Here is a 17,717-nt window from a genome sequence, read left to right as displayed (position 1 = left end):
CAGCACTTGCACTAGCATTTCAGGATTAAAAACTCGGTTGCTTGGGATAACGTCAAAATTTCATTAAACTATAAAAATACTAACTCAGGTGTGCGAAATTCCTGAATGACACTTCAAGCCATGGCTCCCGTATATCAGGATAACACTTGGCTCCCGTATACCAAAGTGTCTGTGACATACATGGTTCTCGTGTACCATGATTTTCTATGAATGCTCATGTAATGTGCATAGCTCTCGTACACTATGTCTTATTTTCCCCCGAGTGATCGAAGAAATACCTCGGTCACTCGCCACACTAAATTCCGTTGAGCTTTCTTGATCATGGATTTGAGGGAGTTGTTACATGTGTGAACACTCATCCACTTATCCAGAGATACATTGGTTGACAATATTTAACTCACTAAAAAAATAATCGTAGTTACCTTAAAACCAACTCTACAAGCTTTGTTCAGTGCTTGAGAGTATCGTCAGGTCTGTGAGTTGCAATTGATTAACACTAATAAAGTACCAACAAGCTTTACTCAACTCTTTTATTCATTAGATATTAAATTCAATTACATCACTATGAGCTAAGTTGAAAGAAAAAGAAGTAGTAGTTGCATATTTTCGTTTTTCATCATAGCTTAGCTGAAGTGATCTCCAGTACACTAATACTTTGTTCGAATAATAGTGTAGAGGCCATACCTTAACATATTATATAGATATATTGAACAAGCATATTATTCATGTGAAAGTACCAGTTGGGATACATATCTTATATTTCCACATTATATATATAACAACATGGTTTGACATATATCCTAGTACTATATAAGTACGTAGTGGTACTTTCTTATTACAATTCAAAAACAAACAACACACATACATATATATATATATACTAGACGAGAGTTACGTGGCGAGCCACGTAAATATTAGTTTTATATAAGTTCTAGTGGTTTTTGTTTAAGAATTCAGTAACTAAGCAACGACAACAACAATGGTAGATAGATCTATTTAAGTTTTTCATATTTGTAAAGATTATAAATCTAAACTTTTAATTTTTTTGATTTGAGATTTTGAATTGTTCTGATTTATTTGTTTATGAATTTATTGAAATACTTGAATATTTATTTGTTATGATTTTGAATTGTTCTGATTTATTCATACTTGAATATTTATATGGATGATTGTTAATGAAATTAGTCTGTAGCTTTATATTTCTAGAAAAAAAAAAGTATTTTTTAATATAGAGTTTAAATTTTATATTGATGATTGTTAATGAAATTAGTTTTATATTTCTAGAAAAAAAAGTATTATTTTATATAGAGTTTAAATTTAAATTTATATAAACATATTTATTTTTAAAAAGAGTAATTCATAAAAAAAAAATCTCATAAATACACAAATAAACTAAAAAAATTATCAAGTCTATGATGGCTCAAATTTTTGCAGAAACTATATATTTGTCGACCTAATTCATCCTATATGCTAATATGGAATTCCATAGGATCGTTACAAAACCACTTGAAAACCCAAACTACAAAATCGAAATTAATCAAATCCATCCAACAATAAGAAGAAAGTAGATTAACAATTAAGCTTCAATAATTTAACAACATACGAAGCTAAATTTGAAATTAAGAATAATAATAAGAAAATTAAAAGAGTACCTGAAGCTCTCCGAGCAAGTCCGATTATTTATGGTTATTGAGCAAAACAGTGGCAGTGTACCCTAGAGAGAAGAAATTAGCAAGATCGAAAGATAGGTCTTTTTGAATGGGGATGCAAGTGTGAAATATGATATGAAATTAATAATACATGTTCCAGCTATGACGGGGATCTTGGAAAAACCTATACCGGAGTGCAAAACCTAGAAAGCACACAGAATAACAATCTGAAATACCAGGAAGAAAGGTGAAAAAGAAAACTTTGGTTTGCTTGTTGGCGGGTAAACTACAAAAATACTTCAAAGTTCAAATAGATAAGATAACGAAAAGAATAAATACCTTGGCATGGATGCACAATGCATAAGTACTTTCAAAAGAATGTTCAACGTAAGCAAAGAAGACAATTAACAATCAATCACATCAGCCCAATAAACTAAATTAAAGTAGTGCATTTATGTCAGGTCAAAAGAGAATCTATTATGACCCTCATATAAAAAATAGTCATCCCACCTGATGATACTTGTTCTCCAACATAATGATCTGATCACTGAAGTCCAACCCAGTTTCAGTTGCCATCTTCCGAACCTGTGAATTACACTGTTAAATAAGAAACCATTGAAAGGGAAAGTCTTTTTCACTTTTTTTTTAAAAAAAATAAAAAAGTTATGCTTACGTCCATGATTTTCTTTTCAAGATCAACTAAAGGCTTCTCAAACTCCAGAGTAACGGGTTTGGGTTTCTCTTTGAGAGGCTTGAAATGGGATAGGTGAGTAAGGACTCCACCTTTAACATTCGGATCCAGATCCCAATCCCTAATCGCGTTCTCCCAAGAGTTCTCAATGGAAGACCACGAACACCATTGCTAGAACTCCGAAGAAGATCCGAAGCCGGTTTTCCAGTAAATGCAATTGGAGAATGAGATACCGAAGCCATTCTCCAAAATCCCCAAAGCTAAATTCTCAACCCAATCCTTAAACCCCTATCCGCTAATCTCAGTGCTCTGAATTAAAACAATCAACACAAAATTAACTCAAATAAAATCAAATTCGAAACAAGTAAAACTTCACACGACATTGGGAAACAAAAACAAAACCGAAATTCATGTAAACGAACCCCACCGTTCATTGAAACCCTTCTACATCTCATCGTCCAGACAGAAACGCTTCAATGAAATGCCTTTTCATTAGAATCGTTGAAGGAAATTAACAATTATCATTTTGTCAAGTAAAGTGAGCTTTGTGATTCGATTACCACAAATTCCTGCGATTGTCATCTAAATAAATTTGTGTGTTAATTTGGGGATATACGATTTGTTAGGAGGTTAAGATTGTTTAATTTTTTGGATTTAATTATTGGGTTTATTTATTAACGGGAGATCAAACCTATTAACATCGTTAAATTTAACAGAATATTCTTTTATTTTTAAAGTATATTCTGTTAAACCAAGAAATGCCGTTAGATAGGCACTTTTAATATATAAAGATATATATATAATTATTCATCAACATGAGCTAGTGACAATATTGATGATGATGGTGTAGAAGTAGAAGTAGTAGTAGTAGTGGTAGTGGTAGAAGCAGGGGCCAAACATGTTGAACCGTCTGTAGTACCACTACAATGATATGGGTAACAACAAGGGTTGAAAAGAGCACAAGGGTGACCAAGTTCACGACAATCTGCCTCTTTCACACATTTGTTATCACTACTCAGAAATCCTACACAGCTAAGCCCTTCACAACAAAATTTTCCTTGCCAAGGTAAGGCACTACAGTACTCACCTTCTATATAGCAACGATCATTACTTGGAACGAGAGTAACACTATGTGCTACTCTAGTCCCAAAGCACAACCCCATGTTATTAACCATTGTTATTATCACAACAAATAGAACTATTGACCTCTTCATCATCATCATCATCATTAGCTATATATAAATATATGTGTTTCTATGTTTTCTTTTCTTGATGATATATGTATTTAGACAAGTGTATTTATAGGAGAAATTATAGCTACTAGCTACTATCTAAAAAAAGATAGAAATAAAGAAATAATGATACAACTACTACTTGGGTGTGTAATAATGAAGATAATAACAATTTCCAACTACTCGTAGTAAATTAATGTATTACTACTACAATATTTTTTTCATTTAACTAATTTTTTGAGCTAGTGATGTTAGAATTCTTTATAATATGTAATATCAAGATTATTATTTTATATATATATATTCGAGTCTTATATTTTGTATAATAATTAATATATATATTCAATAATAAATAATGTGTAATATTTTACTTTTTGTGAAACTTATTTGATATTTTTATACACTTAAATTTATAATATGTGTTTATATTTTTCCAGTATATTAGTATTATTTTTATAATGTTTTAAGTTATATTTTGTATAATAATGAGTATATTGAACAATAAATAATATGTAATATTTTAATTTTTATGTAATTTATTATTTTATACATTTAAATTTTTAAAAAAGCTTTATTTTTACATTATGAGATTTTTCGTCCTGTCCCCACCCTATTAGAGGATTCCATGCCCTGTCCCCGATGGGGACAAGGGGAGCACTCCCTACCGATTTCTTGTTCCATGTGCATCCCTATGTATAACATCAATATTATTCTTAAATTACTCTAAGTATTTAAGGGTTATCTAAAAAAAACAAAATTCTTATAAAAGTAGGTTAAAGGAATCCAATTATACCAAAAATTATATACTTGACTTCCAATAAAGCCACATAACGCCACATGGTGTACAACTATCCTAGTAATAATAATGTGTGTACGAGACGTCAGAAAAATATATTGTACTGAAATAAAAGAAAACATTATATGGAATGAAATGACAAAAAAAGTTATGCTTTTAGTAGAAAATCAAAAACCCAAAAGTTGAATATTGTCCTTTGATTACCTTTGTGATAAGCTCCATGAAAAAGTGAACATCTTTAGTGTAAAATATAAAACTCAGCTGATAAACTTGTAACAACATCATGGAGATCTTGGGTATAACGAGTTTGATTCATTTTTACTAATAGAGAACTTTTGGGACATAATCTCTTTAATATGGCGCTTAGTCTCTCTCCATAACAAAAATTAACAAAAAAATCATAACAACTATAAATTTAAGAGAAACTTAAATGAAATATTTTTATCATAATTTTACTTAAATTTTAGCAACATAACAACTATAATTGAATATTTTTAAAAATTTAAGCTATTAATAACAACAACAAAAAATCTAAAACAAGATAAAACAAGTGATAATGACTTTGTATCGCACCATTGTCGAACGGACCTTCTCTTAGTCTGAAAGTTAGCTTTTGAACCGCCAGCTTGTGCCTAGATCCTGGCCGGTCATAAAAGCTCATCCTAGCCGGCCTGTAGAATCCCATTGGTCGGCCAGATATGGTGGTATGCATATTGACGGATCGCTTAACTTGTTTCGCTTGTTACTTGACGATTTTGTCATGCCTTATAGAGAGACTTTATCTTGCTATTGGCAAGACTATATTCTACGTGTACTTTGTCTTGGTTTACGTGGACATGCCACGTCAGGTAAACAAAATGTAAAAATAAAAATATATATATATATATGTTTGCTTTGCTGAAAGAGAAGCTTATATGTGTGTATATATATATATGTATTTATATATATATATTGTTTGTTCATAAAAATGGGAGAATGGAATAATGCAGAGGTCATGAGTGTACAACTGCTTCCAAAGTGCAATCAAGTTTTTTTTGGAAAAAAATAGAATTGAGGGCAGCGTATGGAGAAGAAGAGTCGAAGACCCCTTGCCCTAAGAAATTGGGGCTTGGGCTGAATACTAATTGGCTCCTTTTTTATTATTCTTTTTGTTTTTTTTCCGCAACAAAACAATAAAATAATATATAAAAATAAATTGATTATATTTTTGTTTTGAAATGTATAGTAATCATGATTTGATTTAATTGAAAAGAAAATATATATTTAGTTGATATAATGAAAATAAATGAGTGATAAAAAAATAAGAAAATAAGAAAAGAAACGCATTTAAAATTACATATAATTGAAATCTTTATGGGCGACTATAAACATCCTTAAAAGTGAAAAAAAAAAAAACAGAATTTTAACACGCTTTTTTAGGGGCATATGATTATGTCACCCCTAATCTCAGGCAATTTTTTTGTCGCTCCCAATATATAGTATTTTTAAAGATGAAATGATCTATAATTTTAGGAGCGACTTTTGTCGCCCTTAATACTCATATTTGCAGGTAGTGTTTAGAACTTAACTATAGCTGAATTATAATTGATTTACATGATTTCTTAATTTTAGAAATAATTTTGAATTTTCCCTTTGAGTTGCATTCAAGGCTAATCTACTGTAATTGGAGAGTGATCCATGCGAAAAATAATTGCATAAGTATTAGTTTTGAGTATATAATACATATCTATAATATGTAATTATGATGGTTATATCAGTTTTAGCCATTAGATCATGATATTTGTGCCATATATGTTCAGATTTATATCGTGTTTTACTCATGTTAATCCTTATTTTCTTTTAAACAGATCAACTTTTTTTTTATAGGGGCTCAGATTTGTTATCTACATTTTTTGATTACTTTATTAATAATAACAAACTACATGTGGCTACGTAGACAATATTATTGATTAAGCAAAAGCAAAAGCATGCATGCATGCATGCATAAAGACAACGCACGTACTTATTCTCTTTAAGTAGCTTGGTGAGAACATGATCACCATTGCAATATTATCATGATATTTTTCTTTTTAATATAAAACAAAATAGTTTAAAACTGGTCCTGCATCAATCATACCATACCAACTACAACATTTATTTCTTTTAATATTTATTACTCTTACCGACAATAATATATATAAATCATCTATTATAATATACAAAAAAAAAATATATATATTAATGGATAATAATAATGCCACGTGAATATATAGAAGAACCTGTTGAGAAGTCAATACAATAATTGATTGGTTAAATCTTCTTATTAATTCTTTTTTTGGCATCATTTATTTATTACCGAAAGTCAGACATAATTATGAGGTAATAATTTGATTGTTTACATATAGATCTTCTAATTTGGACCTGGACTCGAACTCCAGTTCCAGACCCAGACCCTAGACCTAAACTTAGATCTCGAACTCAGACTTGAACATCGGACTCCAGACCCAAACTCAAGCCCCAGCCACAGACTCGAACGCAGAACCCGACCCCATCCCAGACCCAATGCAAAGGTAAAAATTGGTCAGCCATGCACCTGCAGGTTGAGGTCTAGCCGGCCGTGCTCCAGCTAGGATCTGGTAGGTCATGTGTTTGCCAAGATCCTACAACTCATATTCTTGTTAACTTTACCAAGAGGAGGCCAGCCATTGGAGATGGAGGCCGGCCATTGGAGATGGATGCCAGCCTTTGGATGGAGGCTAGCCTTTGTACACCTTTTCTTTGTAGATGCCAGACTTTCTTGGTCAAACGAACCTTTGGGCAAAAAGAATATGATTCTTTTTGAAATCAGAAAGATTGTATATAATTCAAACAAATGTGAATAGAATTAGTGGTGAAGTTAGTTTAAGGTTTTCCCATTTACATGTAAGGAAAATAATTACATTACATAGTAATTTTAGTTAACCAATCAAGATCTACTATACCATGTTTTCTCCTCTTACAAATTTAAGTTTTGAGTATATAATACATATTCATAATATATAATTATGATGGTTATATTAGTTTTAGCCATTAGATATCATAATATTTGTACCATGTTCGGATTCGTATCGTGTTTTACTCAGGTCAATCCTTATGTTCTTTAAATTAACAAACTAACGTATTTTTTTTTATACGGACTGTCCTCTACATTTTTTTATTATTTTATTAATTAATAATAACAAACTACATGTATACCTACGTAGTACAATATTATTGATTAAGCCAAAGCAAAAGCATGCATGCATGCATAAACACAACACACGTACTTATTCTCTTTAAGTAATTGATCATCATTGCAATATTATCATGATATTTTTTAGGAATAATTACATAAGGCACCATTTTTTGTAAAATATTTACATTTTTACGTTCAAAGAATGTTCTTTTTACATTTTTACGGTTTTCCAAAAAATAACATGAAAACAACATAAAATCAACAAGAAAACAACATAAAATTAACATCAAAATAACAACAAAAACAACAATAAAAAATAACATACATATAACAAAAAATTAACAACAAATGAACAAAATTTCAACATAAAAGACCGTATTTTATGTAAATAAAATCAAAAAAATCGTAAAAATATTTAAAATTCCATGAAACCGTATTTTTGTTGTTTTTTTGTTGTTTTTGTGCATTTGTGAAATTAACCCTATTTTTTAATATGAAAAAAATAGTTTAAAACTGGTTAATCATACCATACCAACTACAACATTTAGGGCCCGTTTGGTTAGAGGTAATGGGCCAGAAAGGAATGGAATGGAATACTAATGGGCCTGATTATTTTGTTTGGTTGAAAAATAATAATTTTGGAATAGAATTCCATAGTAATGCTATTCCCCCAAACTAATGGAATTGCTATTCCATTTTTTATTTGGTGGAATTATAATTCCATTCCAGCAGATATCTCTCCTCTACTAGTACTTTAGTCATGGCCCAAGCCCAACAAACCCTAACCCTAGAAAACTGAAGATTAACCATTGTGACCGTCTTCTTCGTCTTCTTCGATCGATCAGACTCTGCAAGTGCCGGGGTAGCGTTGCCAGAGGTAACTCTCTCTCTCTCTCTCTCTCTCTCTCTCTCTCTCTCTCTCTCTCTCTCTCTCTCTCTCTCCATTATCTGGTTTGGTGGTACCGCCATTGTATTATGGTTTTTTGGTTAGTTTTTCTTAGTAAGCTTTGCCATAGAAACTTATGACACAGATTCCTCTAGTTTTCTTCCTTCTTGCGCACCAATCTATATTTGAGTTTCCTCAATCTATATTTGAGTTTTGTTTCTACGCTTTCAATACTTTTTGTTTTGGCTCAGAATGATCGATGTTCTTTTTTTTTTTTTGTTCCTTTTCAATTGTGAATCAATTTGTTTGAATTTGTAGATGTTAGGTTACATATGCTTTAGTTTTAATCTCATCATGGGTTATTCAGAATTATAACTTTGGGGTTATCTATCGACAAAACAGAAGCTCTTCCATACTTGTTGATGAGGAGAGTTAAGAGAAACTATAAACAACCATATGTGCATTGGCAACTTTGTCGAATTTGCCTATTTGTCTCCTAAGTGTGCACAATCGAAGTTTTCTTCATTGTTCACTTTGAGTGTCAGTATTAATTTTGGAGTACTCCTAAATCATAGATTGGTGATCATGGTAGTTGTTAAAAAGGCATGGCTAAGGCTGAAAATTTAGCCCCAAAGGTGCTAGTAAGAGGAGGGGTAGAACAGGAGTGCTCTTCCTATTATTATTTCACCAATTTTTAGCTGCCAAATATGATTGTCGAAAGTTTCATTTTGGAATTGATAATGTTTTGATTAATGGCAAAAAAAATAGAGAGAAGAATAATAGGTGAGTTCAGAGAGGATTTGATTTATTGGTCACTTATTTAGGGGTGGTTGCTGAGTTTGCTGTACAAAACTTCATATTTGCAATTCATATATACAAGATTTATATCCCACTTACACACATGTATTTGAATTTGAATTCAATTGTTGGATTTGAGAACAGCATCCTGGTCATGTATTTGTTGTTATGTAACTGTTTGTGAATAGGTTTGGCTTATAATTGCTGCAGCCATTTTCGTAAGTTCTACCATGTGGATGTGTAGTTTTTGACACATTTTATCTTTATGAAATTGAAAAGTTGGTTTTTGACATATTTTATCTTTATGTTCTACCATGTAGATGTGTAGTTTTTGACACATTTTATCTTTATGAAATTGAAAAGCTGGTTTTTGGATGAATTTTAAATGTGTTTTCTTTTCCTAATCTTCATCTTTTTCAAGGCAGTAACACTATGTTATATATGGTTGTCTGTTATATATGTTTAACAAAAAAAAAACATAAAATTAAGAATTCTTTAGAATAGTCTCACATAGAAATCCTTTACAGTACTTGTGATGATTAATTAAATGACTGTACTATAGCCACACAAAGTAGTGATTTAACATGATTGTTAGAGATTATCAACAATATTTTCACCTTCAATTTCAGTTATGTAACTTTATTGTTAAAAGAGGCTAGAAAATTTGTCCGCGTGTAGTTAAAGTACTAACCACATAGCCATCAGGAGTCCAAGACATAACATCCCACTTAATTGTAATGTTGCCATTTGGATCCAAGGGATTGTATGCAGCTAAACAATATATAAGCCCATGTTTAAGCAAAAACATTCAGAGGCAAAAATCAAATAATTACTTTAAAATTAGCATTTCACTACTGTTATATCACTAACTAGTTTTCTTTACTAACTTGCATGATGAGAAAACATGAAAACCAACAACAAAGCTTCTAACTGTGAGCTTGTATATTAAAAGGATATTTCTAGTTTGTTGTATGTGTGTATATTTTTTTTTATTTTTTTATGTGATATGATGAAGAATTATTCAGTGAATTGTATGAATAATGGTAAGTTTCTTTTGCTCAGTTATTGTCATTGTAGGATAATGGCTCGCTTAACTGTAAGTGAAAGACAAATTTTGAGAAAGAAGAAGATCATGACTCTTTATATGTATTGGATGAATGTGTTGCATGTAGTGCAATGGATTTTTAAATTATGGGAAAAAATTATTGAACATAGTATTGAATCAAGCTCTTTGGGAAGACAATTATACATACTTGATATTTTTGTCAATAGGCAAATTGTGCACCAAATAGCTTATGAGAGTGATGTCATTTGATTTGATCAACTTAGGATGAATAGGAAAGCATTTAGCACTTTATGCATAATGCTTGAAACTAGGGGTGGGTTAAAAGCATCTAAATATTTACAAGTAGATGAACAAGTGGCTATGTTTTTAAATGTAATTGCCCATCATGTGAAAAATAGAGTCGTTAGATTTCGATTTATGAGATCGGGTGAGACAATTAGCAAATAGTTTCATAATGTGTTACATTCAATCAATCGGCTACATGGAGAGTTATTGAAAAGACCTGAACCTGTTCTTAAAAATTCAACAGATGAGAGGTGGAAATGGTTCAAGGTATAATATATATTTCTTGAATTAAAATGGTTTAGGTGGAAATGGTTTGTTTGTTTGAAATACTAATAAAAAAAACTTTATTTTTGATATGGTAGAATTGCTTAGGAGCACTAGATGGAACTCATATTAGAGTGAGAGTACCTATGAATGATAAACCAAAATATCGTACTCGAAAAGGTGAAATAGCTACAAATGTCTTAGGTGTATGCTCCCAAGACTTGCAATTCATATATGTGTTACCTGGTTGGGAAGGCTTTGCAGCAGATGGTAGAGTTTTACGTGATGCCATACGTAGAACAAATAGTTTGTGTGTTCCAAATGGTAAGCTTGGTGTTTTAGATTGTACATTTTTTATTTTTGATTAGTAGCTCATTTAGGAGACAACTTAATCCCCATCTTTATTTTATTTTAGGTTATTATTACCTTGTAGATGCTGGATATACTAATTGTAAGGGATTTCTTGCTCCATATCGAGGCCAACGTTATCACCTCAACCAATGGGAAGATGAGAATCCTCCTAAAAATCCACAAGATTTTTTTAATATGAAGCATTCATCTACTAGGAATGTCATTGAGAGATGTTTTGGCGCAATTAAGAGTCGATGGGCAATTCTTAGGAGTCCGTCATTCTATCCAATAAAGACTGAAAATCGAATCATTTTGGCATGCTGTTTGCTTCACAATTTTATTAGAAGAGAAATGCCTATTGATAATACTTATATGCATTCAGAGAATGAGATTAACAGTGGAGACGAAGAAGATGTTGATGGATCCATAAGAAGTATTGAAGCTTCTGAAGAGTGGACAACGTTTAGAAACAATTTAGCACATGAGATGTATAGTGAATGGAGGGAACGTAGGAGAGAAAGCTAGTTTTTTTTTTCTTTGATTAAATGCACAATGATTATCTAGGTTTTTATATTTGTTTTCAGTTGGCTATGCCAAGTTATTTGACTGGTTGTGTAATTGACAACATTGAAATTGATCTTTGAATTTATGTTTTTTTATTGGTGTGTATATCAATTCAGTTTTGTTTCTTTACTGTTGAATGTCTTTATTTCTCACAGTTCAACATTTCAATTCTAGTTTTTTAGTTTTACATTATTTTGATTTCTTATTTCAGCATGGAGACTTCAAAAGGAAGAGGTCCAGGACAAAATAAAAGATTCTGGAGTGAAGATGAAGACAAACACTTGATTGAATCACTTATGGAGCTAAATAATGAAGGGAAGTTTAAAGCTGAAGGAAACTTCAAGCCAGGTCATCTTAGAGCTATTGAGATGAAACTAAAAGAGCGAATGCCTGGATGTGACATACAAGCTAAACCACACATTGAGTCTAGAATAAAAACTTTGAAGATTCATTTTCAAATAGTACATGAAATGTTGACTGGATCTTTTTGTAGCGCGTTTGGATGGGACAGTAATAAAAAAACTGTAACTGCAGAAAAACCAGTGTGGGAAGCATATTTGCAGGTATTTATGTTTATATATGCTATATTATAATATAACTAGTGCTTTATGTATGGACAATGTTTGATCTCAGGTTTTTTTTTTAAAAAAAAAATTATGATTATATAGTTTTTTTAAAATTAAAAATTTCATGTGATTATATAGGTTTTTTTAAAAAAATATATGTCAGGTTTTTTTTAAGAAGTAATATTTTATAGTAAATTCAAGAAATATAAATTTATATATATATCAAATTTTTTAAATATATATTAATTTTTTTAATACATATCAATTTTTTTTTTAAATATGTATAAATTTTTTTTTTAATATATATCAATTTTTTTAAAATATATATATAAGTTGAATATATTTAATTTAATTTCTTAATCATGTTTTAAAAATAATGGTATTTTTGTTTAAAATTAATTTATTCCATTCCATTCTATTATATAGTCAACCAAACATAAAAATATGTATTCAATTATTGATTCCATAAAATCTAACCAAACAACCTAATCCTATTCCTATTCTTATTCCATTCCATTACCATTTTTATTCCTATTCCTATTCTTATTCCATTGTTTTCATTACCTCCAACCAAACGGGCTCTTATTTCTTTTAATTTACTACTCTTACCGACCATAATATATATATATATAGATAATCTATTATAATAAATAAAACATAAAAATAAAAAAAATATATTAATGGATAAAAATAATGCCACGTGAATACATAAAAGAACTTGTTGAGAAGTCAATTCAATAATTGATTGGTTCAATCTTCTTATTAATTCCTTTTTTGGCATCATTTTGAAACTTTTATTTATTATCGAAAGTGAGACATAATTATGAGGTTGGATTGTTTACATGTAGATCTATTAATTTCGACCTGGACTCGAATCCCAACTTAAATTTAGATCCTAAATCAAGACCAGAATATCGGACTCCAAATAACCCAAACTCTGGCCCCTACCATGAACCCGGATGCAGAACCCGGCCCCATCTCCAGACCCGAGACCCAAATCCCAGCCCAAAAACTGGACTCGAACCCCAACCCCAAACTCGAATCCCAGCCCCAGCCTTGAACTAGCCCTGACCCCGAACGTTAACACAAACCCCAGACCCGAATCCTTACCCCGACTCAGCAGCCTAGACCTCGACCCTAGACTCGGGACCTGGCTCTGGCCCCATCCTCGGACCCCAACCCCAGACCTCGACCCAAGCCTTGGACCCAGACCCAGAGCCTAGACACTAGACCCCAGACCAGGAACACGAACCCTAGACTCCAAACCCCAAACCTAACTCAAATAAAGATAAAAAATTAAATTTACAAAATACACTTTTATTTTTTGTTTTAAAATTAAAAAACAAAAGTAATTATAGAGCATGTTTTTATTTTTCAAAAACATAATTTAATTAATATTGATTTTTATATATAGATATTTTTAATTAATTGCGGCATAAGTACTTAAAGTTTTAGTTTGTAAGCAGCATAAATCAAATGTTTCTTTAGCTGCATTCATAAATTCTCAATATTTATAAAAATGTAATTTTCGTCTAAATAGACTAGATCTGTTTTAAATTTATTAAAAGCAGGTTTGAACATAACTTTTACCAGCGCATTTCGCAAACTGCGCTGGTAAAGAGGTCAAAGGTTTACCAACGTACATTTGCAGTGCCTAAAATCTAACTTTTACCAGTGCATTTACGTGCTGGAAAAAGTCATTTTTGCCAGCGCTTTTCATTTTATACTGGCAAAAGTTCTAATACTAACATTGATTTGCCAACCCCCTTTTGCCAACACATCACAAGTAAATTGTATTTTACCAGCGCAATACCAACTTTTGCAGGCCAGCACAAAAATGTGCTGGCAAAAGTGACATTTCTTGTAGTGTCATACTTAATTGTACCAACAGTGATATAATACATTGGAAGATACTAAACACTAATGATATCTTTCAGTATTTCTCTTTTTAATTTAATGATGTCAAGGGACCAATATTATATAAATAATGATAGGTTAAAATTTATGAATTTTATCGTTAATGTGACCAATATTATAGAATTACACTAATATCTATTCTATATAAAGTGTGTCTATAGTAAAAGCAGTTTGCGAACTAGGTAGATGCGGTTAGTGCTGATTTGTATGGTAACTGAATGGGTGCTCAATTAGAAATCATTTATTTATGTTGTATTACGTGTGCTCCAGTACTGGAGATTGTATATATCTAATCGCCTAAATTTAGAGGGTTATCTATGGAGGATCAGCTCGCTTTTTAATTATTATTAAATTTTATTATAATTACACTATAATATTTTTAAAATCTTTTGATTAGCAAAAGTGAGAACAATAAATAAAAAACTTGCCTTAGATATTAGGACATTACAACTGCAATATATAATAATTATGATGATCATAATAAAAGCATATCCATAGTGGTCCTATAATACATTTAATTCATCAAAGCTTTATTTCATTATTCATGCATATCCTTACAAAGAGTGGAAGAATGATATCTAGCTAGCTAGGGTAGTGGTCCTATAATATATTTACGTCTTTCACTATCAAGACAGAATTGAACAACTCTCTTACCCACCACTCATCAGTATGGAAAGCTAATTAAGTATGCAGGGATACTGCTCAATCAGATCTTGCTATGGCTTCGATGACTTAGTCGGTAATCGGACGAACAACTCAGATCGGAGAAATTCTTAAAGCTAGAGTTAAATGCAGAGTTTGACCTCGGTATTAATTTTCTAATTTTTCATTTAATATTAATTAAATAGGATATTAATTTAAATTAATTTTAGGATCTTTTCTATTTTTACACTTCTAAATATTTTTTTTCTTCTATTTTTACGAAATTCTATATATAGAAACTCCTATTGCAACTAGCGCTGCAACGTAAATTATAACAAAAAAATCGTACAAAAACTGTTATTTTTGCTAGCGCTACAAGCACTTTAGAAATCCAAACCGCACTACAAGAAACGTCACTTTTGCGTTAGTAAAATAGAATTTTCTTGTGATGTGTTGGTAAAAGGGGGTTGGCGAATCAATGTTGGTATTAGAACTTTTGCTAGCATAAAATGAAAAGCGCTGGCAAAAATGACTTTTCCCAGCGCGTAAATGCGCTGGTAAAAGTTAGATTTTAGCCACTCTAAATGTACGCTGGTAAAACTTTAACCTCTTTGCCAGCGCAGTTTGCGAAATGCGCTGGTAAAAGTTACTTTTACCAGTGCAGTAGCGAACTGTGCTGGTAAAAGTGACATTTAGTGACGTAAATTTGAAAAAAAAAATAGTATATGAGATAATTCCCCTTAATTTTAATATATAAAATAACATTAAATATACTTTATTGGCAATAATTAGTTTATTTTTTGGTTTCTTAATTATTTATTATTTAATTGTCTTTATAGGTATGTTTTATGATTTTTTATGATTTTATAGTTTTGTTTTTTATTGTTTTTAAAGAGGAGTTTTATCGTTTCATTTAATACTTACAATTGAGACTCGTAATTCTATATTAAATCAAATTAATTATTGGAATTTTTTCATTTTTATACTTTAAAATAAGTTTTTTTTACAGTTTTACAGAATTCTACGTAGAAACCCTATCGCAACTATAGCGTTAACTTAAATCGTAACAAAAAATCGTATAAAAATTTCTATTGCAACTAGCATTGCAACCACTTTAGAAACCTAAACCATAAATTTGAAAAAAAAAAATCTACATACTTATTTAAGTTATTTTGATTATTCTTACCATTTATAATTATATTGAATATTTCAAATTATTAATTATTTTTTTCATTTAAAATTTATTATTTATTTCAATTTATCATTTAATGTAATAGTTATCTTATTAACTATTGGAGCGGTAGAATGTTTCGCCTCTAATAACTATAAATATTGTAGTGTTACTTAATTACCTTATTGGAATATTAGAAGATGAGAATATGAGTGACACTGATAGTTAGTTATCAAGACTGTTATTCCTTTTTGTTGTAACTAATTGTGTCAGTCTGTTACAATTCTGTTGAGATTAGTTATGTTGTATTATCTTCAGTACTCAGTAATATATAATATGCAAGCACTGCCTCAATAATTAAGATTGAACAATAATCATTTGTTCACTTTCCATTCAGTTCACTTTCATTTTTCCTCTCTGTATTTTATCTTTTCTTTGCCCTGTTCTGGGTTTCTTCATGGTATCAGAGCCAAGATGGCTAATGATGGCGATCAAGAATCAACAAATCGTCAAGCTCCTGCTGCTGCTCCAGCTCAAGAACCTGTTTTTCCCAACAACAATCTTCTGCCATTAAACCTCAGATTAGATCAATCCAATTACACCTTATGGAGGTCGTTAGTTCTTGCAACCACTCGTGCGTACAACCTCGATGGGTACATTCTAGGAACCAATCCTCAACCTCCTCGAAATGTTGCAGGTAATGTTTTCAACCCTGCATTCTTCACTTGGCTGAGATTTGACCAATTTCTAATGCATTGGTTAATGAATTCTGTCACCGAGGCAATGCTGGGACATGTAATCAACGCTCAAAACTTAGCTGAGATTTGGACCATTTTTGAACAATTATTTGCTACTAGATCGAGAGCTAGATTACTTCAGATCAGAGGCTTGTTTCAGTCCACCAAGAAAGGCTCCTTATCCATAGATGACTACATCTTGAAAATGAAGCAATTCAGTGATTCTCTATCTGCTGCTGGTCATTCCCTGTCCGAAGATGATCTAATCCTATACATTCTTGGAGGATTAGGAGCTGAATATGAAGCTGTCGTTGTCAATCTTACCTCAAGATCTGAAAACCTAACTCTCCAAGAAGTCCAATTTATGCTTCAAAATCAAGAAATGAGAATAAACCAGCAAACCTCTAAATCACTCACCAATGTTCAAGCCAATCTTGCTAATATGTCTCTGAACAACAACAACCGAGGAACTAACAGCTATGGGGGTCGTGGTTATCGTGGTTCTAGTAGAGGTGGAAGAACAAACAGCAACAATTATGGTGGTAGAGGCAGAGGATCAAATAAACCAATATGTCAGCTTTGTGGCAGAACAGGTCACACGGTTGTGAAGTGTTACCATAGGTTCGATATCAACTTTACAGGACCACCAGTGGAAAATCCAACTTCACATTCCACCACCCCAACTGATAATCCCCAAGCTCATCTTTCACAAACCACCACAAGTCAAGATCTGTCCACTGCATGGTACATTGATAGTGGAGCCACTCACCACATGACAAACAACTCTGAAAATCTCACCTCCTCTGCTGATTACAAGGGCAAAGCCAAGATCATTGTTGGTAATGGTTCTAGTCTCCCTATTCTAAAAATTGGCTCTCAGTCTATTCTTACTCAGTCTTTTAATCCTTT

General features: G+C 31.4%; 1 protein-coding gene and 1 long non-coding RNA gene across 2 annotated transcripts; one reads left to right on the top strand and one right to left on the bottom strand.

Annotated features, from left to right (window-relative positions):
- Positions 1–505: 505 nt before the first annotated feature.
- LOC133039028 (uncharacterized) lies at positions 506–2,902 on the bottom strand. The gene is made up of 4 exons (XR_009688572.1): positions 2,768–2,902; positions 2,323–2,649; positions 2,160–2,234; positions 506–1,852 (listed from the first exon to the last, which is right to left on the bottom strand). It is a non-coding gene; the product is annotated as an uncharacterized LOC133039028 (long non-coding RNA).
- A 2,172-nt stretch (positions 2,903–5,074) lies between these two features.
- LOC133039446 (protein ALP1-like) lies at positions 5,075–11,977 on the top strand. Its single transcript, XM_061118357.1, has 4 exons — positions 5,075–5,216; positions 10,841–10,863; positions 10,959–11,184; positions 11,276–11,977. Exons 1-4 carry the CDS (start codon positions 5,075–5,077, stop codon positions 11,734–11,736), a joined length of 852 nt encoding a protein of 283 aa, XP_060974340.1. The 3' UTR covers positions 11,737–11,977.
- Positions 11,978–17,717: the final 5,740 nt, after the last annotated feature.

This window comes from Cannabis sativa, chromosome 6, assembly GCF_029168945.1.
Source record: "Cannabis sativa cultivar Pink pepper isolate KNU-18-1 chromosome 6, ASM2916894v1, whole genome shotgun sequence".
NCBI lineage: Eukaryota > Viridiplantae > Streptophyta > Magnoliopsida > Rosales > Cannabaceae > Cannabis > Cannabis sativa.
Note: the sequence above shows the minus strand (reverse complement) of the source record. Positions and strands in the feature narration are given on the sequence as shown.

What these genes read in the sequence shown, in the direction of transcription:
- LOC133039446 (XM_061118357.1), top strand. Translation starts at nt 5,075, where the DNA reads ATGCATATTGACGGATCGCTTAACTTGTTTCGCTTGTTACTTGACGAT. An exon ending in ACGTGGACATGCCACGTCAG is followed by an intron (nt 5,217 to 10,840) that starts GTAAACAAAATG and finishes AAAATTCAACAG; the next exon opens with ATGAGAGGTGGAAATGGTTC. An exon ending in TAGTTTGTGTGTTCCAAATG is followed by an intron (nt 11,185 to 11,275) that starts GTAAGCTTGGTG and finishes ATTTTATTTTAG; the next exon opens with GTTATTATTACCTTGTAGAT.